Source organism: Lissotriton vulgaris, chromosome 2_2 (assembly GCF_964263255.1).
Source record: "Lissotriton vulgaris chromosome 2_2, aLisVul1.2, whole genome shotgun sequence".
Classification (NCBI taxonomy): domain Eukaryota; kingdom Metazoa; phylum Chordata; class Amphibia; order Caudata; family Salamandridae; genus Lissotriton; species Lissotriton vulgaris.
Window position 1 is genome coordinate 317,553,873 of NC_141688.1, and position 25,599 is coordinate 317,579,471.

At 48.9% G+C, this 25,599-nt stretch overlaps 1 protein-coding gene across 1 annotated transcript in view; it reads left to right on the forward strand.

Moving 5' to 3' along the window:
- Positions 1-25,388, forward strand: part of ZNF408 (zinc finger protein 408) — a 50,187-nt gene extending 24,799 nt beyond the window's left edge. The window contains exon 4 of the mRNA XM_086959672.1: positions 22,039-25,388. Within this exon, the coding sequence (XP_086815798.1) occupies positions 22,039-24,350 (2,312 nt within the window). The 3' untranslated portion in view covers positions 24,351-25,388. The remainder of the gene's footprint in view (positions 1-22,038) is intronic.
- Positions 25,389-25,599: the final 211 nt, after the last annotated feature.

Genomic DNA, 25,599 nt, shown 5'->3' on the forward strand with positions numbered 1-25,599 from the left:
TAGCGAAGGACAGCAGATAAGATAACCCACAGGAAAGAATGGTGCGAACCAATAAACAGTCCGGACGGGGATTAATCAGCTCAAACAGGAATTAGTGTACTCGGCCAGACCCTGACACTTGTTAGTAAACTTAGGCAGGAAGCTACCTCACTCGTAAATGCAGAAACGCAGAAACGACAAAAACATCACGCTCGCCGCGCTGCCTGAGTGAGGTCAACACAAAATGGCGGCAGCTACAAAATGGATGCTGAGCACGAACAAATTCGCATTTTACAGAACCTCAGACCCTCCTTTTGCCATAACTCAGGCAACGACAAACCAACTCAGGCTAATCTGAGTCGGAATCAACATCAATGTTTATAAAATCCTCTAGCCAGACCCTCCAGGATTTCGCGATTTCGCGATTTGCCCGCGAAATCGGCACTTTAGTAGAAATCGCGGCATTTTTACAAAGCCGCTATATCCTGGGGGTCTAATGGATGTAATCCTGTTCATGGGATTAACTCCGAGGTTCCACTAGGGGGAGCTGCAGTCTCGCGGCATTTCTGGACAGTCTAGCTACCTTACTCTGCGCCTTGCATGGAGCTGAAATGCAAAGCGCCAACAATCTGTTACTCTCGTTGCGTGAATCGTCTGAGAGGAGATGGCTGGGCTTAGGGTGACCAACCGTCCGTAATTTTCACGGACTGTCCATGAATATACTGTAATGTCGGTTGTCCGTGAAGGAAGTTTCCACGGACGTCATTTGTCCGTAATTTTAACCTTTGTGCCGTCCTCTGAACATTTATCCTTCAGCACAAAGGCTAACATTATGAAGGGGGTCTCCTGTGCAGTGATTCAGTGCGCGGGGCAGCCAGGGTGCCGGGCTGTTTCACAGAAATGTAAATGCGGGCAAGTGGTCAATCTGCGCATGAAAAGACTGCTTAAATGTGAAATGGGTGTTAATTGCGAGAGATCATTTTAAACTGCCTGAAGTGAAAGATTTCTTCTTTCTGCTGTAACTGCCAATGGGCTAGTAGATTTCCAGAATGAGGAGGAGGTGCAGGAATATTTGACCAATGTGGGCACGGAGTATAGTTACCAGTGCTACAAGGAGAAAGATCCAAATGGTGAGGCACTGGCTTGCCTGTTAATGGGAGGTGCAGGGGGGTTGGGGAGCCGAACTATCTTGGGGACTAAAATCGGATCCGTCTGGGCTACGGATTGATTTGTCTGATGGAGAATAAGTGGTACACGTGTGTACTAGGGAGAAACTTTTGAGTGACACTTTTTTTTGTTTATGACCTTTCATTATTTTGTTGAAAAACTGGGCTTTTTATGGGCACGTATCCTCCTGATTTGCAAGGAGGAGCGTTAGATGGGTCAAAGACCTGAAACGTGTGCTGAGGAGACAATGTAGATGTTTGTTTTTGTACGGAAAGGGAACTTTTTGTATTCTCAGAGCGATTGCGTTTCCTATGTACGCTACATCAGCGGTAGCAAGCGCTATGTAAATGCAAACCTTTTTCCTCTTCTATCCCTCTACTATACTTCTCGATCTAAATAATTGACTAACATATCCATATGTTATACATTGAACCTAGAACTATTGGCTTTCCAATGCTTGTTAATTTTTTCTCCCTTCACGTCCATTTTATGCAGCTGATATATAATGTACTCAGATCATAATAACATTTGAATTTACATTAGTGAAGCAATGATGGCTGAAACACTTTACGAACAATAAATATGAGTAATGTGAGTCCTCTGTATATTATCCACGTACAGAGTTCGGATTGCTGTACAATTGCAAACTTTTTTAAATTGTACCATTTTTCTGGTACATAATGAATTAAACATGTGCTTCACCACACTTTCCCAACTGCCAAAACATGCCCAAACTACATTCATTAGGGTGTACGTTAAGCATTGAAAATATTGTGGCAAACACTTTCTGAAATGTTTGTTGATGCCCAAAGAATCATGTCTTGGCATGTGCAAATCAAATGAATATTGCATGTCCATAACTGCTCCCCAGAAACTGTCCTTGGTACTCCACACACCACTTGTTCAGTCTCCGTCTGAGTTTGTGTGTGTGAGATACTCATGTAGTGTAGACATCACTCACATGTACTGTGCATATACAATTTGTCGGTTTACTTTAGGTGATGAGTGTGTGAATAGCTACATTCTTGCAGTTATTTTTTGTCTACACCGTTTCGTGTGAGGTAGTGACCTGGTAGACTGCTTTAGCTATCTGCTGCAGACAGCTTAACACACAGTACTCCACAGAGCACGTTTTCGGTCAGATATCTGTGTTTGTTGTAGGAAAAACGTCCAAATAAAATGCCGCTAAATTGCCGCTAAATTTCCATATTTGTGCCGCTAAATTTCCATTTTTGTGCCGCTAAATTTGCTAATCCATGCCGCTATATCCTGGGGGGTCTTAGCTGTTGCTGCACCATCATCCTAATATTCTCTGTCTTTGGAGTTACGGATCGTGGAACACATAAAGTAGCCAGTAGGCCACAAACTGCAGGACCACATTGAATACACAGACAGCAAGAGAATATGAGGGCCAAAATTGCTCCAAGGACCGTTGGGATCTTCCATCCCCAAGTTGACAATATTCCCCAAAACCATCCCATAAAAGACCAATCCCCTTCGTCCTGATGAATCGACTCGGAGACGGTATGCAATCTGGAAATGGCCTGGTATATTGTCGGAGCATCATCTGGAATATAAATGCAGCAACTAGATCCGATCAATCTACAGACGCCTCCTCGATCTGCTAAGATCACATCTAGAGCAATCCGATTCTGCAACGTCATAAGACGGTCGGCCTGAAGCTCTGCCGTAATATTACTTAGCTCACCTACAGTAACATTGATGGTTGTCTCAACCACGCGAACCATTTGTCTGATGTGTCTGCTGTTGGCCATTGGACCCCAAAAAGGAAGGAATCCTTTAAGGAAGTCTCCTCCCTCTTGTTCTGCCTTGTCTTGGGCATCGAATATACCTCGGCTATATCTAATTCTGTGGTGGTCTGACCGAGCCGTATATGTAGGGGGAAGGAGGTAAGCTATATAACGGGTTCCAGAAAAGTTAGAAGAGAGCCACGTATAAGCTCTGTCATTACAGACGAAATATGTTCCTTGAGACGGAACCAACGAAGGGAAGTCAGGAGACGAGAAAATGTAAGTGTACAAACAACTCTGTTTGCTTTCAGTCTTTTTGCCATTAACTTGAAGACAAAAATTACCTTGATGGGGTACGGTCCATACTGGAGAAGACCCACCCTTTCTAGTTTTGTCACCAAGGCTAGAAACATAGTGGGTAACATTCCATCCCTCATAAGCTCTCTTCTCGTCTAATGGAATCTTGTTCTTCTCTACGATCTTAGCCATCACCATTATACCCTTAATTAAAGAGCTGTGGCTAAAATCCAATCCACTCCCAAATGTTTTAACGGAACTTCTAAGTCTGTTGTGGTATGCGGCCGAAAACATAGCCAGATAGGCCCAAGCTGAACCCTGATATGAGAAAGGAAGAACCAGATATGGCATTCCCTTATGTGTATTGTGTGGCATAAGTCCACACACACAACAATCAGTCAAATTAATAGCCAACTGATGCTGGTGTAACAGCTGGACAAAGGTATTATTCATGTATTCGGCTCTCCTTATCTGCTCATGCGGAGGTAGAGTATGCATTTTATGTGAAAGGACAGAAAGATGAGAAGGCAAAGAAGTCGTAGAATTAACAACATTTTTCTGCTGCAGAACATGTACGATCCAACCCGTGCAGGCTAATAAAATACACAAAAACATAAAAACACACAGTTACACCAAAACGACTACGTAATAATTTACAATACTTCGATCTCATTTCCTGCTTCCTATTTTGCCTACCTACAGTTATTGTACCATCCATCTTTATCTAAAAAAAATTGTCGCTCACGGCAATCTTCCTTAATCACTCAGCTACTCACTTTGTATATCCTGAGGCACTAGCCACTTACTAAAAGAACAAAAACAACAGGTTACAGTCTGAGCCTCCTACCGTGACCCTGCGACGGAGACAGATGGCACATCTAATACTAAATGTCACACAAGAAACAAGGGGGCAGAAAGATCAAAAGAAAATGTCTTTGGGTAAAAATGGAACAGAAAATGTCAAAGTGTTTAGTTCCTCTGGTCAACTTTCGACCTCAGATTGTAGTGTGTCTTGCTCAGCACGGTCTGGTCCTTAAACAAAGTCTCTGGATTGGTAGTGTCTATTTGACGATGTGCAGGCACAGTGGCTTGAAGAATGTCGTCATCAACCTTCTCGGACTGGGTTCCGTAAATTTGAGCGTCACTGAAAGGCACAAAGCAAGGAATCGTGCAGATTCAGATTCTCCTATGCCACTGCGGATCCACTGATCAAAGGGTAACGGCAGAGGCACTTTCTTACAGTGCATGCCATGCACCCAATTCTTCTTCCCGACCACTTTCACAGCTGTGCGAGTGACCAGCAGAACTTGTCTAGGCGCTGACCAGCGAGGCTCCAAGTTCTTAGTCTGCTGAAAATTCTTGATGCAGACCCAGTCACCGGGCAAGATGGTTTGGCCTGGGTCTGTGGAGGCCTCTGGCAAAGCACTTTGCACCTGTTGACGAACAACACCCAATTTAGCAGTCAAGTCATACAGGTAGTCAATTAACAAAGGATATGGTATGTCTGAATATTTCCTGGGACGAGGGACACCCCAAACATTAGCTGGACGTCCGAATACCACTTCATATGGGCTAAGTCCCATACGAGAGTGCACAGTAGTTCTGGTTGACAAAAGAGCTAGGGGCAAGGCATCAGACCAGGCAAGACCTGTGCTAGCTTGAATCTTAGCTAGTTTAAGCTTGAGTGTACCATTATAACACTCAACCAAACCCGCTGACTGTGGATTGTTTGCCGCATGGAACTTCTGTCTGATACCAAGACCAGAACACACTTTTTGCATAATTTGACCCACAAATTCACTTCCATTGTCACTCCAGACAACTTGCGGCAAACCAAACCTGGGAAAGAACTCTTTAAGCAACACTTTAGCAGTTGACAGAGCAGTGTTATCTTTCAAGGGGTAGGCCTCTATCCAACGGGAAAAGGCACATACCACCACCAGAACATACTTGAGGTTGTTGCATCGATCCATGTGAATGTAATCAATCTGCAACACCTCAAAAGGATATGACGGGGGAGCAAAATGACCAGCTGGAGTTGGGTTACCCTTTCCTGGGTTATGCATCAAACAAACAATACAATGCTTAACCAAATTCTCTGCACATTTTGGAATTCCTTCATTCTGCCAAACAGGAGCCAAGAGCTTACATATGCCTTTCGCACTAATGTGAGCTGGACCATGAGCCATAGTCACAACCGGCAACACATAAGCGTCCGGTAATAACCATCGCTGATGTTCCGACAGCTCCGTCCAACAACCCATCGAATCTAACATTCCCGTACTTTCTTTCCACGTACTCAATTCCCTCTCAGTAGCCTCTCCCTGAATCGTTTTCACACTCTCAATCGTGTCTTCACACATTCGAGTTTCCCTAACCCAGTTCGCAGGACCTGTCACACACATTCGACTAGTAGTGTCTCTGGCTGTAGTTTTTGCTACCTCATCTGCAAACGCATTTCCACGACCTACATCATCTATTACTTTCTTATGTGCACTGCACTTTATGACCGCTATCTGTGTAGGTAAGTAAGTGACTTATGGGACACCCCCGCGCCGCACGGCCACCAGCTGCTGCGTGTGCCCCTTGCCTGCCCTCTGCCTCGCTGCTGCCTCGTTTTGCCGGTTGCCGGCTGCCTCCGCTGCGGGGATTGTTTTTGCCTTGTTTTGTCATACATTTGTGCCTGTTGTGCTTAACCTCTTTTTTTTCTCCTTGTTTTGTCGAATTTTTGTGCCTGTGTTGCCGAATTTCATTTGGCCCGTGTTTTGACTTTTCTTCCTTGTTGTCCGCCTACCTCGCCGCCCCCCGCCCTCCCTTCCCGCCACCGCCGCTTGTCCCCGCCCCTTTTTTCTCTTCTGTAACCCTCCCCGCTCCCGCCTCCCAGCTGCTCCGCCCACCCGCGCACTTGGCCTTAAATGGCGACCGTGCGACGCAGGTGAGTGTGACCCACTTGTGGGACACCCCCGCGCCGCACGGCCACCAGCTGCTGCGTGTGCCCCTTGCCTGCCCTCTGCCTCGCTGCTGCCTCGTTTTGCCGGTTGCCGGCTGCCTCCGCTGCGGGGATTGTTTTTGCCTTGTTTTGTCATACATTTGTGCCTGTTGTGCTTAACCTCTTTTTTTTTCCTTGTTTTGTCGAATTTTTGTGCCTGTGTTGCCGAATTTCATTTGGCCCGTGTTTTGACTTTCCTTCCTTGTTGTCCGCCTACCTCGCCGCCCCCCGTCCTCCCTTCCCGCCACCGCCGCTTGTCCCCGCCCCTTTTTTCTCTTCTGTAACCCTCCCCGCTCCCGCCTCCCAGCTGCTCCGCCCACCCGCGCACTTGGCCTTAAATGGCGACCGTGCGACGCAGGTGAGTGTGACCCACTTGTGGGACACCCCCGCGCCGCACGGCCACCAGCTGCTGCGTGTGCCCCTTGCCTGCCCTCTGCCTCGCTGCTGCCTCGTTTTGCCGGTTGGCGGCTGCCTCCGCTGCGGGGATTGTTTTTGCCTTGTTTTGTCATACATTTGTGCCTGTTGTGCTTAACCTCCTTTTTTTTCCCTTGTTTTGTCGAATTTTTGTGCCTGTGTTGCCGAATTTCATTTGGCCCGTGTTTTGACTTTCCTTCCTTGTTGTCCGCCTACCTCGCCGCCCCCCGCCCTCCCTTCCCGCCACCGCCGCTTGTCCCCGCCCCTTTTTTCTCTTCTGTAACCCTCCCCGCTCCCGCCTCCCAGCTGCTCCGCCCACCCGCGCACTTGGCCTTAAATGGCGACCGTGCGACGCAGGTGAGTGTGACCCACTTGTGGGACACCCCCGCGCCGCACGGCCACCAGCTGCTGCGTGTGCCCCTTGCCTGCCCTCTGCCTCGCTGCTGCCTCGTTTTGCCGGTTGGCGGCTGCCTCCGCTGCGGGGATTGTTTTTGCCTTGTTTTGTCATACATTTGTGCCTGTTGTGCTTAACCTCCTTTTTTTTCCCTTGTTTTGTCGAATTTTTGTGCCTGTGTTGCCGAATTTCATTTGGCCCGTGTTTTGACTTTCCTTCCTTGTTGTCCGCCTACCTCGCCGCCCCCCGCCCTCCCTTCCCGCCACCGCCGCTTGTCCCCGCCCCTTTTTTCTCTTCTGTAACCCTCCCCGCTCCCGCCTCCCAGCTGCTCCGCCCACCCGCGCACTTGGCCTTAAATGGCGACCGTGCGACGCAGGTGAGTGTGACCCACTTGTGGGACACCCCCGCGCCGCACGGCCACCAGCTGCTGCGTGTGCCCCTTGCCTGCCCTCTGCCTCGCTGCTGCCTCGTTTTGCCGGTTGCCGGCTGCCTCCGCTGCGGGGATTGTTTTTGCCTTGTTTTGTCATACATTTGTGCCTGTTGTGCTTAACCTCTTTTTTTTTTTTCCTTGTTTTGTCGAATTTTTGTGCCTGTGTTGCCGAATTTCATTTGGCCCGTGTTTTGACTTTCCTTCCTTGTTGTCCGCCTACCTCGCCGCCCCCCGCCCTCCCTTCCCGCCACCGCCGCTTGTCCCCGCCCCTTTTTTCTCTTCTGTAACCCTCCCCGCTCCCGCCTCCCAGCTGCTCCGCCCACCCGCGCACTTCGCCTTAAATGGCGAACGTGCGAACGCGCAGCGGTCACGCGCAGCGGGCGCGCCGATTGTGCGCCAAAGGTAAGCCCGTCTGCGCCCGTCCGCGACCGGATCGCGTCCAGCGCCAGGACCCCTGGCCCTCAAAGACCCCGACCTACCCGCCTGACGTACTCCGCCGCCACCCTCACCGCACTCAACACCGGCCGACGCCCAGAGTGCCACCAAGCCACTCCACGACGCACCCACGGTCCCTTCAGCTGCCACGCCTGCAAGTTCTCCTGCATCCGGACCTGCCTCGCACCAACACCCGCCAAGTCAAACACCAGCAGCACCCACCTCAAGTGCATCCTGCTCAACACCCGCTCCGTCCACAGACACGCCATCGAACTCTGGAACCTCCTAGACGCCACAGCCCCTGACGTTGCCTTCCTCACGGAGACCTGGATGAACACCTCTTCAGCTCCCGACATCGCCATCGCTATCCCAGAGGGCTACAAGATCGTCCGGAGGGACCGAAACGCCAACCAGATGGGAGGAGGCATCGCCATCGTCCACAGGAGCACCATCCGTCTCACGACCAGCACCGACAACACCCTGACCAGCGCCGAACACCTGCATTTCCAGATCCACACCAACCCGAACACCACCCTCAGAGGCACCCTGATCTACCGACCCCCGGGACCACGCACGCAATTCAGCGAGGACATCGCCGACTTCGTCAGCCCGCATGCCCTCCCCTCCGCTGACTACCTCCTCCTGGGAGACCTCAACTTCCATCTGGAGAACAACAACGACCGCAACACCAGCACCCTGCTCGACAACCTCGCCAACCTGGGACTCAAGCAACTGGTGTCCACCCCCACCCACCTCGCCGGACACACACTCGACGCAGTCTTCTCTTCCAGCACAGACATCAACTTCAGCCACGCCACTGAGCTTCAATGGACGGACCACAGCTGCGTCCACTTCACCTTCAAGAGAACGACGACCCACCACCACCAGAAACAGACCGCCCGCAGAAGCTGGAACAAGATCACAGCAGACCAGCTCGCCACCTCCCTGAGCCAGCACCCTCCTGCCAGCTCAGCGAACCCCAGCCAGGCCGCCGACAACCTCACGAAGTGGATCAGCAACTGCGCGGACGAACTCGCCCCACTGAGGACCCCGCCTAGCAGACCCGGCAGCAAGAAGGCCCCATGGTTCACCGACGAACTCAAGAGCTCCAAGAAGAACTGCCGAGCCCTCGAGAAAGTCTGGAGAAGGGAACCGACACCGGACAACAGGACCTCCTTCAAACTTGCCACCCGGAAACACCACCAGCTGATCCGCGCCGCCAAGAAAACAGCTTTCAAGGACCGGTTGGACAACAACGCACACAACTGCAAGGAACTCTTCAACATCGTGAAAGAGCTTTCCAACCCCAGCGCAGGAAACAACGACATCATCCCATTGCAAGACCTCTGCAACTCCCTCGCTTCATACTTCCACAACAAGATCGCGGACATACACAACAGCTTCAACAACCAACCAACGCACACCATGACCGAACAACCACCCCCCCCCCCACCACCACTCTCCACGCCTGGACCCCGATCAGCACCGAAGACACCATCCGCACGATGAACTCCATCCACTCCGGATCACCGACCGACCCCTGCCCTCACCACGTCTTCAACAAGGCCGACGCTGTCATCGCACCCCACCTGCGAGACATCATCAACACATCCTTCGACACCGCCACCTTCCCCGAGAGCTGGAAGCACGCCGAACTCAGCGCTCTACTCAAGAAACCCACAGCGGACCCCACCGAACTCAAGAATTACCGCCCCATCTCGCTCCTCCCGTTTCCAGCCAAAGTCATCGAGAAGACCGTCAACAAGCAGATGGCCGCCTTCCTCGAGACGAACGGATCCCTCGACCCCTCACAGTCCGGCTTCCGAGCCAACCACAGCACCGAGACCGCCCTCATCGCCGCCACCGATGACATCCGAGCCCTGATGGACAATGGAGAAACAGCGGCCCTCATCCTCCTAGACCTCTCCGCGGCATTCGACACGGTCTGCCACCGCACCCTAGTACGGCGCCTCAGCAACATCGGCATCCAGGACAAGGCGCTGGAATGGATCACCTCCTTCCTCGACGGAAGAACACAGAGAGTCCGCCTACCACCGTACAAGTCAGAGGCCTCCGAAGTCATCTGCGGCGTCCCCCAAGGATCATCTCTGAGCCCCACCCTCTTCAACGTCTACATGAGCCCCCTCGCGGCCATCGTACGCAAACACAACCTCAGCATAATCTCCTACGCCGACGACACCCAGCTGATCCTCTCCCTGACCAACGACCCCGCCGCCGCCAGAGCCAACCTGCACGAAGGGATGAAAGAGGTAGCCGAGTGGATGACGCCCAGCCGCCTGAAACTGAACTCGGACAAGACGGAGGTCCTCATCCTGGGCTCCTCACCCTCCGCCTGGGACGACTCCTGGTGGCCTCCCGCCCTGGGCACCGCACCCAAACCGACAGACCATGCACGAAACCTGGGCGTCATCCTGGACTCCTCCCTCTCCATGACCAGGCAAGTCAACAACGTCTCCTCGGCGTGCTTCAACATCCTACGCATGCTACGGAAGATCTTCTGGTGGATCCCCACCGAGACCAGAAAGATCGTCACCCAGGCCCTCGTCACCAGCCGGCTGGACTACGGCAACGCCCTCTACGCCGGCACCACCGCCAAGCTCCAGAAGAGACTCCAGCGGATCCAGAACGCCTCAGCCAGACTCATCCTCGACATCCCATGAACCAGCCACATCTCCGGACATCTGAGAGACCTTCACTGGCTCCCTGTCAACAAAAGAATCACCTTCCGCCTCCTCACCCACGCACACAAAGCCCTACACGACCAAGGCCCGAGCTACCTCAACAGCCGAGTCAACTTCTACGCTCCCAAACGCCACCTCCGATCAGCCAACCACGCCCTCGCCGCCGTCCCCCGCATCCGAAGAGCGACTACAGGAGGAAGGTCCTTCTCCTACCTGGCCGCCAAGACCTGGAACTCCCTCCCGACCGACCTGCGCCTGACCCAAGACCACCTCTCCTTCAGGAAGAAGCTGAAGACCTGGCTGTTCGAGCAGTAGCGGCACCCCCCCCCCCCCCCACCCCCCCCCCCCCCAGCGCCTTGAGACCCTACGGGTATGTAGCGCGCTTTATAAGTGTCACTGATTGATTGATTGACTTAAGAAGATCGGTCACCAACTGACCATGCTGAATCTTTGTCCCGTGAGAGGTAAAGAATCCTCTCTCCCTCCATAATCTACCGAAACTGTGTGCAACACCAAAAGCATACTGGCTATCAGTGTACACATTCACTCTCTTTCTCTTTGACAACACACACGCTCTAGTCAAGGCTATTAATTCAGCTGCTTGGGCTGAATTAAGTCCGATCCGTGCCATTTCAACAATTGTGCATAAGGTGGTGACAGCATAGGCAGAAGTAGTCTCCCCATTTGGAAGCTTGAAACAAGAACCGTCCACCCATAGGGTCCCATCTGGGTCCTTGAGCGGAGTGTCCTTTAAATCAATCCTACCCTTCGTTTCTTCTTCCGTACGAAGAAAACAATCATGTTTTTCCTGAACGTCTTTCCCATCTGGGAGTGGCAACAGTGTAGCTGGATTTAATGTATTACATCTTTTGATATGCACATGACTCGCTAAAAGTGTCAGCTCGTATCCAGACAAACGGGCACTTGTGAGATTCTGTGTTCTTCTATTCCAAAGGGTATCCACTGCATGTGGAGCCATAACAATGAGTGTGTTCTCGAACACTAATCCAGCAGACTTTCTGATACAAATTGCTGCGGCTGCAGTAGCTCTGAGTCAACTGGACAAAGCTTTAGCTACTGGGTCTAGTGTAGCGGAGAAGTAGGTGCATGGCCTCTCCTTATCTCCAAATTGCTGTGTCAAAACTGACAACGCACAACCCTCTCTCTCGTGAACGTACAGTGTAAAGGACTTACTATAATCTGGGGTACCCAACACTGGAGCAGAACACAGAGCAGTACGTAAATCAACAAAACGTTTCTGACATTCATCCGTCCAAGGGATCGGATGGGGCGTATCCTTCAATGTAAGTGCCAACAATGGTTTAGCCAAAAGTGAAAAATTGGGAATCCATTGTCTACAGTAGGAAGTGATACCCAAAAAAGCACGCACTTCTCTCTGCGTGGTAGGTACAGACATCTGAGAAATAGTCTGAATTCGTTCTGGGGTCAATCGCCTTCCCTCCTTCGACAAGAGATGACCTAAATAGGTAACCTCTTGGCGGGCATATTGCAAATTAGAGGGCGATACCTTATGATTTAGAGCAGACAAATGATGCAACAACGCAACAGTCACACTCTTACACACATCTTCCGTATCAGCAGCCACCAACAAATCATCCACATACTGAATGAGCGTAGCGCCTGGAGGCAAGGAGAAAGCATAAAGTTGTGACTTAAGAGCCTTGCTATAGATAGAGGGACTTTCATAATAGCCTTGAGGTGCTCTTTTAAATCAAAAACTTCGGCCACCTAGAGAGAAACCAAAAAGATCCCTACTTTCTTCAGCAATAGGAATACTAAAGAAAGCATTCTTGAGGTCTATCACTGAAAACCTAGCTGCCGAAGCAGGAATCATCGTCAATAAGGCTGTAATGTCTGGAACAACAGGAAACTGTGGCACGGCAATTTTATTGACTTCTCTAAGGTCAATAACAAATCGATAAACAGGGGGCTGTGAAGGATCCGTTCTCTTAAGAATTGGGAGAACAGGACTATTACAGACATTGCCTCTCGTTTCTTCGACCACGCCCTTCTGAATAAAATCCTCAACGATAGCCAAAAGTGCTCTCTTACCATCACTAGAGATACGGTACTGGGGAATGCGTGGCATTCTAACATTTTCCTTAACTGTGACAACATACGGCGGGATCGCAAGACGACCCACATCATTTGGACCCGTAGCCCAAAGACTTTCAGGAAGAGAGAGCAACTCAGGTGGAAACTGATCTCGGGATAAATACATAGAAGATGTAAATTTCTTCCCTAACGTAAGATGCACGCCAGAAGGAGAACAATACAAGCTGCATGTAGTCTTTTCAACAAATCTAGACCCAACAAATTCTCACCACAACCAGTTGTCAGAATAAGTGAAGCATCCAATTCATAGGGACCAATCGAAACAGGCAAGGGACAAGAAACTGGATTCCGAACTGGGGCACCAGAAAATCCTACAGAAGTATTTATTAAGCCGGACAAAGGTGCCCCAGGGAGTTTAGAATGAATAATAGAATTTCTCATTGCACCAGTATCCAAAAGAAACGGCTCTGAAACACCCATAGCATTGACAGTAACATAAGGTCCTTTTTGATCTACTGGAATCGACACAACTCCCTTGCTTCGTCCTTGGCTGTCCTATTCGGTATGAAGATCTTCAATCCTATCTTCGACACAATAAGCATCATTATAATACTGTGCATACTGGACTCTCTGCTGATCAAAGAAGTTCGTAGCGGATAGGGGGAAAGAACGCTGCTCCTGAGAGGACACACCTCGTCCTCTACCCCTAGATCCTGACTGAAAATTACCACGACCTCGTGGAGCAGATATCCCATTATTACGCCGTAATAAAATCGGACAATTATTCTTAAAATGTCCTTCTTCCTTACAATACGCACATTGATTGGGACTTGCCAAAGGTCGCGGTGCAAAAGACTCAGGCTTCTGGAACACCTTCTGAAACTGTGGAGGTTGAGAAAACTGAGACTGTACAGGACGTGGAGAATAAGCCTGTTGCAAAAGAACCTTCATTTTCAGGTCTTTATTTCTCTTCTCTTGTTTCTCTTTCTTCTCCTTATCTCTATTCTCATAATACTGTGCAGTAGCCAATATTTTAGCAGGGGAAGAAGCAGCCCATGCACTTTCAGAACTCTTTAATTTATTCGATAATTTGGGAAGCAAATTATATACAAACTTATCCACAAACAATCGCTGACCACCCTCTACACTCAGATCCTCACCACTATGGTCCATAAACGTCTCTTCAAAACGAGTGAAGAAATCCGAGACGCTTTCGTCTTTCTTCTGCTTGCATGCGGCCAGCTTATCCCAATTTACTCGCACCGCAGGCATCATTGTCTTCATCAATTCAATTATTCTGCCAGGTAAGGCAGTAATCAGATCATCGGGCTTCGCACCACCCACTTGACCTCTATCGGCGGCTCTAAGGGCATTCCAATCACCACCTAATTCAGCAACATGATTTTCTCTACGAATCCGTGCCCATAATGCTTGCGGAACGACATTCCCAAACAACATATCAATATCAGCCAAATTCATGATACAAGTCTCCACTGTTTGAGACAATTCTTTATAATATCCAGCAGGATTTTTACGGGGGTCCGGAAGAGTTTGTTTAAGCGCCAATACTTCAGACCTTTTCCAGGGTTCGTGGACCCTTATACGCTGGAAATGGGCAGGGACCTCCGGTGGACCAGCTACCGCTTCTCTCCATACGCATCGGATAACTCTAAATACCCTGCCTATTAACAGAATCAGCCTCAGGAAGAGTCAGGGACAGAAACCTGGCCCTAAACGCAATAAGTTTATCCACCACGTCTCCAACTTGCGGTCCTACGATAAAACCTTAATCAAAATCAGCTTGTAACTTCAGTAGCTCTGAAGGAACTGGATCTAGCTCCATATCTTCCCACCCTTTAATAAGAGTTTGACACATAACGTTAAAAACATATCTCTGTGTGGGCTCCCCCCATTGATGATAAGAACTCCTAATGTCCTCTGTATTATATTCTAGTCCTCTCTCAATCCATTTACGAGCAAGAGATCCCAAAACTACTTTCTCGTCCGTAAGAGAAGGTTGGCAACGAGATTGTCGTCTAGAATAAAGCTGGGGACATATTCAAGGACCCAAGGAAAGGGGAAAGGAAGTTCGAGACAGCATCTGCTATTCTCCTATGTGAGGTAGGAGAATCCTTCAAAAGAACAGGAGACATGACAGATGTAGAAGGCAACGGAGACTGAGACCTAGCCGATTGAGAACCACGAGCAGAGGATTGTAGAGAAGGTGGGGTCTGAATTACAGGATGTGAAGGCGGAGCAGAGGCAAACGAAGGAGCATTAGTGGGCTGAGCCGGCTGCAGAACAACTGGAAATGGAGCAACCACTGGTTGAACAACAGGAGGGGGTAATGGGGGTACATTAGGAGTTTGGGCATAGGGAGGAGGTGAATTCAATAAACAAGACATTAGGGAATCTTCTTCCAGTTCCCTATTTTTGTCTGTGGGAGAAGTGGGCAACATCGGATAGCATCTATCTATCGCCATGCGATGTTGTCTCTCCAGTATCTCATTCGCACCATCTACTTCATTATGTTTAAACTGCTGAGCAGCCTGTATAATTGACATGTCTTGTGCTTTCTTATCTTTTTTTGCTTGTTTAACTTCTTTCTGTTTGGCTTCCTTACGCCAAAGGCGAAAAGAGTCAAACATTGCCGGACGGACTTTCCTTTTAAACAGAATCGCTTCCAAATGATCTAATATGGCGGGGTCAAAACTACCATTTTGGGGCCATCTTAGAACTCCACTATTTTTCGTGTATCGGACCCATGTCTCATTAAAGGTAATGGGACCAATACCATGTTTTGAATAGAGCTCATTTGGGAGTTCCAACTGGAGGAATCGGACATGAATCCTCCGACTGGGAATCCCTAGTACAACCTGAGCAACAAATTCTTTTAAACGTACTCAGTCCAGGCATCGTTACTTCTCCAGACTGCTCACAAACAACAAGGGGTATGAATCAATGACAGAGCACAAACGTACTTACCCCTTGGCTTCAGGTATTGCAATAACTGAATAAAAACCCAAAAACAAAACAAAGTTTGTGGTAGCGACCCACCAAATACTTAACTAAGGATCGTCCTACACCAGCGAAGGTCCGTCTATCGTCTCGCTTTACCAAACATCATCAAAGGGCCAAGGCAGAGCGACAGTAAGGGCAGCAGTTGTCAGTAGCCGTCAGAAAGGAGTAGACGCGCTGTAAAAAAACCTCTGGTCCACTTTCAACATACAGGGGTCGATCTTGTGGTGCGCTTCCTTTGGAATTTTCCTGCGTGGCTCCTCACGATCCTTGGGCTCAACTGCTACCGTTGAAGTCGCCCCACGTTTGGTCGTCAATTGGAGAACCGCAGCCTTAAGGCCCGGCGGCGCAGTGTACGCCTGAAATCCCCGGGGTTCACCTGCCTTGTCAAACACAGAGACACGGACTCTTCGTCTGGCGTAGAAGATGGTATTTATTAGCTGCAGCCAGAACAGTGGTCTTAGAAGTCGTTAATGTAACGAGGTTCAAAAGAGACTGCCACCTAACTCTGTGGCGCACAGGTTTATATTTATAGTACAATACAATGCAAAATACAAACATACAAAAGCATGAGGTATAAGCAAATTATATAGACAATGCTTTAAGTCTAAAGTAACTTAAGTTCCCGGCTATGTTTGTCACTCGACCCCTTAAGTAATTTACAAATTAATCCACACAATTCACTTTACGAGCAGAAGAAAACACAGTTGTATGCTCTAGAAAAACAGTCGTGAAACAGGAGAATGCATGAGACGTGTAGCGAAGGACAGCAGATAAGATAACCCACAGGAAAGAATGGTGCAAACCAATAAACAGTCCGGACGGGGATTAATCAGCTCAGACAGTAATTAGTGTACTCGGCCAGACCCTGACACTTGTTAGTAAACATAGGCAAGGAAGCCACCTGACACGTAAATGCAGAAACGACAAAAACATCACGCTCGCCGCGCTGCCTGAGTGAGGGCAACACAAAATGGCGGCGGCTACAAAATGGAGGCTGAGCACGAACTAATTCGCATTTTACAGAACCTCCCGCCTAGTTATGGCCGAGCATGTTTTCTAATGTTCAAGCAGTGAATTCATACCTTTTGGATCTAAATTAGTCCACAGTGTTATGTCCGTTAGCACCACCATACGATTACAGTATTCATAATACTCACATGTTGTGCTTACTTTCAGAGAGTTTGAAAGAGACACACAGCGGAGATATCGAGTTATTTCTCTTTTTAAATTCTTCTCCATTATTGGTATTGTTCTACTTGCATTATCTTTTAATGCTCACCTGTGTTTACAGACGCAAATGGTAATTCGCTGTATATCAACAAACGCATTGGTTATTTGAAGACCTTGCAACAGCGCTTTTCAATTGGCAACTTAGTATTCGTGGTATTTGGCTATTTCTATATGCCCACACGTTAAAAATCTGTAAAATCATGAATATACTCATTTAGTGTTCTTCCTTTCCTGTAATATTCGTATACATGGAGTTTAATGTGTAAATATTATAGTTTTAACATTGGATAGTATCCAACTCCATGTATGCGAATATTCCAGGAAATCAAGTTTGACTTTTTCAACGGTTTGATTTCTAGTTTTGGCTGGAGATCTGTTGAGACTCTGACCTGAGGGTGGGAAGTAGGGAACTGTTTTATTGTTTTTACTTATTGTGTGCCCTGGCTGTGCTCCTTTCCTTGGGTGGAGGCGGGGGAGACATAGCTCTTTGAATTCACCTTGACTCGCCGGTCAGTGTGCTATACTTTCCTTACATGGAATGTTCGGGAGATGGGCTCTGGGGATAAGTGATATAAAATCTATCCTATCTGAAGTGTAGACATAGCTCTTTTACAGGAGGCATGCCTGATGGGACCCCAAATCTTCAAGTTACCAAAACCCTGGAGGGACCATATTTACGCGACCTGTTATTCTGTTTTCTCTAAGAGGGTGGGGGACCCTGCTCGACCCCCTACACACGAATGCAAATGAGGCGGGCTGCTGTGTGCTAGCGATGGGGAGGCTCAGTGGGCTTCAGATTCTGATTGGCTGCCCTTTATGCCTCCAATGTGGGCCAGGTGAAGTATTTTGCCACATTCTCCCCACTCCTTTGCAAGACCCTGACATATTGATGCTGCTAGGGGTGACTATAACTGCATTGCATATATGGTCCTCGATAGAGCTACCCCCCGGCTGTGAGATTGGCACAGTGCCTTAGGGACTGGCCGGAATGCTGGACTATGAGGGACACATGGCGCATCCGACACTGCAAGAGTACTCTTTTTTTACTCCCCGGTGCATGACTTGCATGTCCTACTGGACACCATGCTCTGCGGGCTTGTGTGCAGATTAATTGCGCTGAGTTCCTAAATTGAACACTGTCTGACCCCAGTCCCTTACGGGTTGGCATGCACTGGGGATGTCACATAACCCCTATACCTACCTGGAGACTCTTATCTAGCTACCTCAACTAACCCACTTTCAGGGACCCTCTAGCCGATAGGAACACGGATTACTTTGTTGTGACTATGGATACGGCCTACCACTCTGTTGCATGGGAAAGCCTGTTAGGCGTTTTTTCGGGGGAAATTTCCTCTGCCAGTCAGTGGGAGTGGAGCTCTTGCTATGGGCGGAGCTGTCAACGCTGCAGGAGAACCTCTGTGTCTATGTGGGGATAATTGTAGAGCGCACTGTTACTCCGAAGTGTGTCCTGGCGCTAACCTTAATGGTAGGAGCATGGGAGAAGAAAACGTAAGGGCAAAAGAAAAGCCACGTTTTCAGTTTTTTCCGAAACAGGGGAGTGGATTCAATGCTTCTCAGCGGAAGAGGCATTTTGTTCCAGTGGAAGGACCCCTGGAAAGAGAGAGACTTACCTCCTAGCCTGGACTTTTTAAAACTGGGGACATTGGCCAACAACAGATCAGTGGAGGAAAGATTTCTACGAAGTGAGTAGAAGGAAATCCTACATTTAAGGTAACCTGGTCCTTCCCTGTAAAGGGCATTCTCTGTGACGATCCATCGCAGGTGGAGGGAGGCTGGAATGGATAGACACAATATTTTCTTGAAAAAAAGCGGTCAGCGTCTCACAGCATTCCTTGGAGGGAGGCTCCATATTGGAGCCTACTTGTGGCGTGGAAAAGGACCTCACGATTTAAAAAATCTCTCTCGAATGATTGCCTGCCCATAGTATTCTGGCTTAAAAAAAACTTTGTTGCTATTTTAATTTCTTTAGAATAGTTACCTAACTCTGCTTTAGCTGCTGGACAGTAGTTTGTCCTCCATAGCCTCTTTTTGTGTTTACATGCCAGTTTCAATTTTTTTAAGGATGGGGTAAATCGGGGACTGGGCCCTTTGAACCTCTTGCCCCTGCAACCGGACCTGACTCACCCAGAGGCCTTGAAAGCCCTGAAGGCAGGTCGTGAGAAGCATTTGGAGGTGCAAGGTAAAGTCCACTCTATAAGTGGCTGGAATAATACTGCGCATGCAGAGGGAGGATGGGCTGGCCAGTTGCTGGCCTGGCTTACCCGCCTAGGGAGGGGACCAGGGGGGCCCCATTACGCAAACAAATGACCAGATGGGTAATAGCCTTTTCCCAAAACAAAATGTACGCTGTGTTCACAGAGGACTATAGAGACCTGTAACGCGCTGGCAATCCAAACCCGGAAGAAGCTCTGGGAAAATTTTTAGCCAGGGAACATTTTTAGCCAGGGTGACTCTATCGCAGTTACCAGCTAGGGAGCAGGAGACACTGGGGCCCCCATTGCAGATTCCGAGATCAGAGCTACTAGAACTGACTTATGGTAAAACGCCGGGCACGCATCACTGCCTGGACGGATTCTACCAAATGTATGCCTTCTTGCTAGCCATGAGGCTGGCTGCAATCTATGTGAATGTGTTGAACTGTTGATACCTCCATGACATTGACAGGGAGGCCCGCATAGTCTCAATAACGAACCCATGTATGAAGCCCTTGATGCAATGGCGTATCGCCCCCGATCAATGTTCAGTTTGGATTATAAGATCCTTAGTAAGATACTGACAACCAGGCTCCAACCGCACCACGCAGGCCAAATACGCAACTGAGACTGGTATACTGGGAAGTGAAATACCTCACTTAATATATAGCGTCTGTACCATATTCTCAACGAAACATCTTAGACACGATACCCAGAGGCGTTGGTATTCTCTGTAGACATAGAGCAAACCATTGACCTGCTGTAATGGGACTACTTGCAAGTGGCCATGTGCCAAATGGTTCTAGAGGAGGGGTACAACCTGTGGCCAGACGGGCAGGTGTATATTGGATGCTTTTGAAGTCAATCGAGGAATGCAGTAAGGGTGCCCTCTCTCACCCATGCTTTTTGTCCTGGTGATGGATCCAATGGCCTGTTTGCTGCAGAAGGAGGGTTGTGGGAGACCACATGCTCAGTTTTGTGAAAGACTCGAGTACGGGCATTCCGTGAAGTGTGTCCCTCCTGGTGGACTGCGGTCAAGTTTCTGACTTGCAGACGAACTGGCAAAAATCATGTTCTTTCCCTGAGTCCCCTGGGCTGGCAGAACCTCCAGAAGCGGTGTGGGATATTATGCTCCGCTGGGAACCTACAGAGCTGAAGTACTAGGGTGTCAAGATATACTACACCGACAGTGGCATCAGTGAGGGCACCCTTGGAGGAGTGCTGCGTGCCGTCGCAGGTAATGCATGTGTTGGAGAACAATGAAACCCTCGATTATGGCCGCGTGGCGTTAACCAAAATGGTCATGTTGCCAAGGGTCCTTTACTATTTTGCCAATTTGCCCATCTGAATACCAGAGTCGTGGTTTCAATCCATTATGGCATGCTAAGGCAGCTGAACTGGGATGGGCAGCGCACCCAAATGTCACTCCAAAGCCTAACCTCTAAAGGTAGTCTGGGGGTCCCTGACTTTGAGCTCTACTATTACTCGGCGCAGTTGCAGTGGATTGCTCTCTGGCTGACTGGACTGCTCTAGAGTTTGGGATTGTGCGCAGGGAGGGGGCGGTATTGGTCATGCCATTGGGGGCCAAGCTGGCTCTATCTTGCCGGAGGTGGCTCCTACGGCTAGCACTGTGGTCCATGGAGGGGTGGGCACTCTGCAATGTGGGACCAACCTTGCTGTGAGCACCAGCGATAATACTGGTGGGGTTCCTTACCCCCGAAGGAGGTTATTTCACCTCCCAGCGATTGACTACGTGGATGGGGCTGGCGTGGAAACACTTGGGGACTGCTACTCTGAGGTCTCTTTCTGCATGGCAGAGGAGATGGATGCCGACAATGGCGTACTAGGCGCCTAGATTTTAACTGCTTAAAAGAATTGCGCATGCGCTATTCGGACAGGCTCTGGCTGTCCACCGCATACAACCACCGTGATGCCGTCTGACGCATGGAAAAGGGTAACATACAGGACCCTGTCGCTGTCTGTGTGAAAGTTGTATGGAGCGCCGGAGCATTTCTCTTTCCCTATCATGCTGTTGGCAGTCTGATCTATCGTTCTCTTTTACAGTGCTTGCATTGCAGTAACTGAGGGACCGTTTTACATCTGAAAAATACAATGTAGCCGCACTAGTTAAACTGTTTATCTCGGAGATGCATTGTATACAGAAAGCAAATGTTGTTTTTTATTGCAGCACTTTTTTATTTTTTATTATGTTATCAGAACTCAAAATTAAAGCCAGACCCATTCACCTAGCTAATACTTGGTACTGGAAGGAAAGTAAGACTATTTGACACTTTCTCTTGATGATAGATTTCATTTTCTTTCTGGTTGATTTGTAGCAGCACACACACCTGAAAACAGTCTATGCTAAAGTTCCTGAGGCATTTTGGATAGAGGACCCTTAAGGGACCTAAATGAGTGCTTTCCTCCCAGACTCCTGTTGTCATTATTTGTCGACACATGAACGATGTTCATAGAATCCTGAAACAAAAGACAATATGGTAGCAGATGTAGATGTTCATGCTGTTGAATTGTTTCGGACAGCTACTTGCTTTACTCTTTGATCCTTGATTTTGTTTGTAGTATGCCCACTGTAAATTGCACTTTCGTTGCAGTGTATCTGTAGGTTTTTTTTCTGGTTTGTGATATTTGTTATATTATGGTTTCTACGTAATTACAGGAAAATAATGTTGCATTGGAGGTACTTGGGCTATACGCAGAATTGCCTTTTAATTGGCTCCAACGTCTGATAAGTGGCAGTATCTGCATTGTGAGCCGTTCCATCCCTGAGGTCCACTGGGTCTGAGTGGTTACATCTCATAGTTTTAGTCTCTCTGGGACTGCTTTTATGTGTTTTGATGTCTGTATTGTATTCAGGAAGAAAAGTGAATGCTGGAAGAGTTTTTTTGCTGTAATACTCATGCTGGTTCTTTGTCTCAACAGCACCCACTGCTGGCAGGGCAAGGAGTGGTGGTCACACAAAGTCAGAAGCTGCACTTGCCCTTGCGACTTCTTATGATGTTGGGAGGATGGAAAAACGCCCCCAGGGGCTGCCCCTGGAGAGCCTTCAGGCTACAATCGAGATGGAACAGGACAGCAAGCCTTTAAGACATGTCCACAGAGAAGAGAGACCGACACGCAGTAGCACTCCAGCCCTGCAGAAGCATGATGCAGCAACAAAGAGTCGAAGGGATTCAGTGTTGCAGGGTGAGGTGGGAGGGGCAGGCTCTGAGCCCGAAGCACCAAAGAACAGGGACAAAGATTGTATCGGCGCCAGTCTGCAGAATGGTGTCAAGTCAGCATGCCAGCTCCCATCAGGGCAACCTAAAACCACTCCAGAGGGCCATGGCCAGTGGCAGCATGAAGAAAGTCCCACGATGAGTCTGCACAGTGAAAGAAATCAAGTTTCTCTAAGTGAATGCACTGAAGTGAGCAGCAAAGCAGAGGTTTCTGATGTCGACTCCAGAGTGGACGATAAATACCACCACCCAAAACCGACTCGAAGTTCAAAGAGTGACGGAGCATTTCATCAAACGGAGCTGGCCATTGATACTCCACATGTTACCAGGGTTTACCCTGAGGAAAAACCATCCAACACTGAGCAGCGGAGGTACAGCTGTCAAGAGTGCGGCAAAGCCTTCATCCAACTCTGCCACCTAAAAAAACACCGCTATATCCACAGTGGCCAAAAGCCATTCCTTTGCACGGAGTGTGGCAAGAGCTACAGCTCGGAGGAAAGCTTTAAAGCCCATGTTCTAGCCCATCGCGGTGTCCGGCCATATAAGTGCACACAGTGCGACAAGACCTATGGGACCAAACGAGACCTGAAGGAGCATGAGGTGCTGCACACTGGCCAACGCCCATTCCAGTGCGAGATGTGTGGGAAGGCCTTTACCCGCCGGCCAGCACTCCGCATCCACCGGAAGACCCACCAGGGCAAGCAGTTGAACCAAGAAAACGTTAAGGTTTACAAGTGTAGCATATGTGAGCGAGACCTGGCCAATCCAGGCTCGCTGAACAACCACATGCGGCTGCACACTGGGGAGAAGCCCTATGCCTGCCCCGTCTGCAGCAAGAACTTCCGTCAGATGGGAAACCTGAGGGGGCATATGCGGCTTCATACTGGGGAGAAGCCCTACAAATGCAACTACTGCGGTGATGCCTTCCCGCAGAAACCAGAGCTGAGGCGGCACATGATCCTGCACACAGGCGAAGGCCACCCGTGCACCATCTGTGGGAAGGAACTGAAGGATCCCCACACCCTGCGCGCCCATGAACGCCTGCACACCGGGGAGCGGCCCTTTCAGTGTGAGCAGTGTGGAAAGTCATACACACTAGCCACCAAACTCCGGCGGCACCAGAAATCCCACTTGGATGAGAAACCATACAAATGTGACACCTGTGGCATGGGGTACACATTGCTGCACAGTCTGAAGCGGCATCAGGTCACCCACAAAGCCATTGGAGCGGCTGGGCCTACAGCATCTGTGGAGAGCAACTGTACTGTGCCCTCTTCTCCTTCAAAGAAACCAAGGACCAGCGAAGAGCAAGGGATGATGAACCTCAGGAAAGCCTCCACCATCCCCCTAAAACCAGTGGCGAAGGAGAAGGAATTGATGGATCTCCAAACCCTGCACGCCCATGACGGCAACACCGGGGTGCCGCCCTTTCAATGTGAGCAGTGTGTAAAGTCTTACACACTAGCCACCAAACTCCGACGGCACCAGAAATCCCACTTGGATGAGAAACCATACAAATGTGACACCTGTGGCATGGGGTACACATTGCTACACAGCCTGAAGCGGCATCAGGTCACCCACAAAGCCATTGGAGCGGCTGTGCCTACAGCATCTGTGGAGAGCAACTGTACTGTGCCCTCTTCTCCTTCAAAGAAACCAAGGACCAGTGAAGCGCAAGGAATGATGAACCTCAGGAAAGCCTCCACCATCACCCTAAAACCAGGGGCGAAGGAGAAGGGATGTTTGGAAAAATCAGCTAGTCCAGACATTGCCTGCAGTCTGCCTCTCACGAGCCCTCCACAATGCCTGGTTCAGCCATTCCTTGGTCAGTCTGAGATCAAGGAGTCCACGGAACACGTCCAGGTGACCAACATCTTGACCATCGCCACCTCAGAACACAATGGAAAGTGCCTTGTTCTGCAGAGTGAAGAGTCCCATGGTAATGTGGTGATTATCCAGGACAGTATGAGCTTCACCAGTGTTGCAGAGGAAGTGGAGGTGCAGTCAGGCAGCTGACACCCTCTTCTCCCTCCAATTTCCCTGGAAAAATTGCCCCATTCCACATTTCATGTATAAAGAGTTATTTTTAGACTCTTAGCTCCTCGTTGTTGCTCTTGAACTGGGAAATCCAGACCAATAGATTGGATTTGGTATCACTCCTTGGGAAGGCAAGATTAGCTGCAGTGAGGTGAAACCGTGATCCTAATTTCTTGAGCAGCACCAGCACTAAACACACTCATTGATATAATTCGCAGTAGATGTGCAGCAGCACAGATGAGCCTCTCCAGGGCTGTGCTTAGACGGAGCCGCCTTGGACACTGGCACATTCATGTGATAAGCGTAACATCCAAGGCCCAACTATAAGATCAATTGAATCTACATATATGGAATTGGCAATACCAAATCCTTTGTTACAGTTCAACCACTCTTTTCATCAAAAAGCATTTTTTTTTGTTATCCTTTGCAGAATTAGCATGGAATTTGAAACACTCCTAACAAAACTGGCTACGTTTGGGAGGGCCAAGTTTATTGCACTTACCTGCTAGGGGAAAAACTTAAGAAGTCAAAACATGCATTTCTGATTTTAGGTTCAATTTAAAATGTTGCAGTGAGATACAGCAAAAAACGGTGATCGAGTATAAGCCAAGCTTGCCTTAAAAGTAGAAAATGTGTTCATGTAGTTTGATGGAAATCCATGCACTAAATTTCAAGATCTTAAAATTTGAAGATGATGTCGAGCAAGCAGCAAAGATTTAACATGTAGAAGTACTGTGACAGTTAAACACACTAGCTAAAAATTCACTAGTTCTGTACATCACATGTGAATTATTCATGAGATATGTTGTTTTTTGCCAACTTGGAATATGTGAATTTTCTCAGACTTGCAAGTTGTATGTTGTGGAAAAGAAATTTACAGAAAAAATGGGAGGTGTAATGACCAGTTCTAGGCCACAAATAGTGGTATAGAAGTACCCCAAAACTTCTAAGAAAATGAATGGATGGCAATCTCACAAACTCTAAAAGCACATTCCACCATTTTGACCTCAGGAAGGGACTCTGTGAGTTTCAGTGAATTTGCAAAAAAGGAGGATTCAGTCATCAAGCTTCTAGTTAGGTGCAGGGGACCTGGTTTGATGGCTGGGTGGATGGCCTTAGAGCGTGGCTACAAACCAAGTCCTGCCTCCAATCAATGGTACCCTTGGGCGGATAGGCACAGGCCAGTCCATGTGTGACAGATAGGGAGTTGGGCTCACTGCAGCCAGGC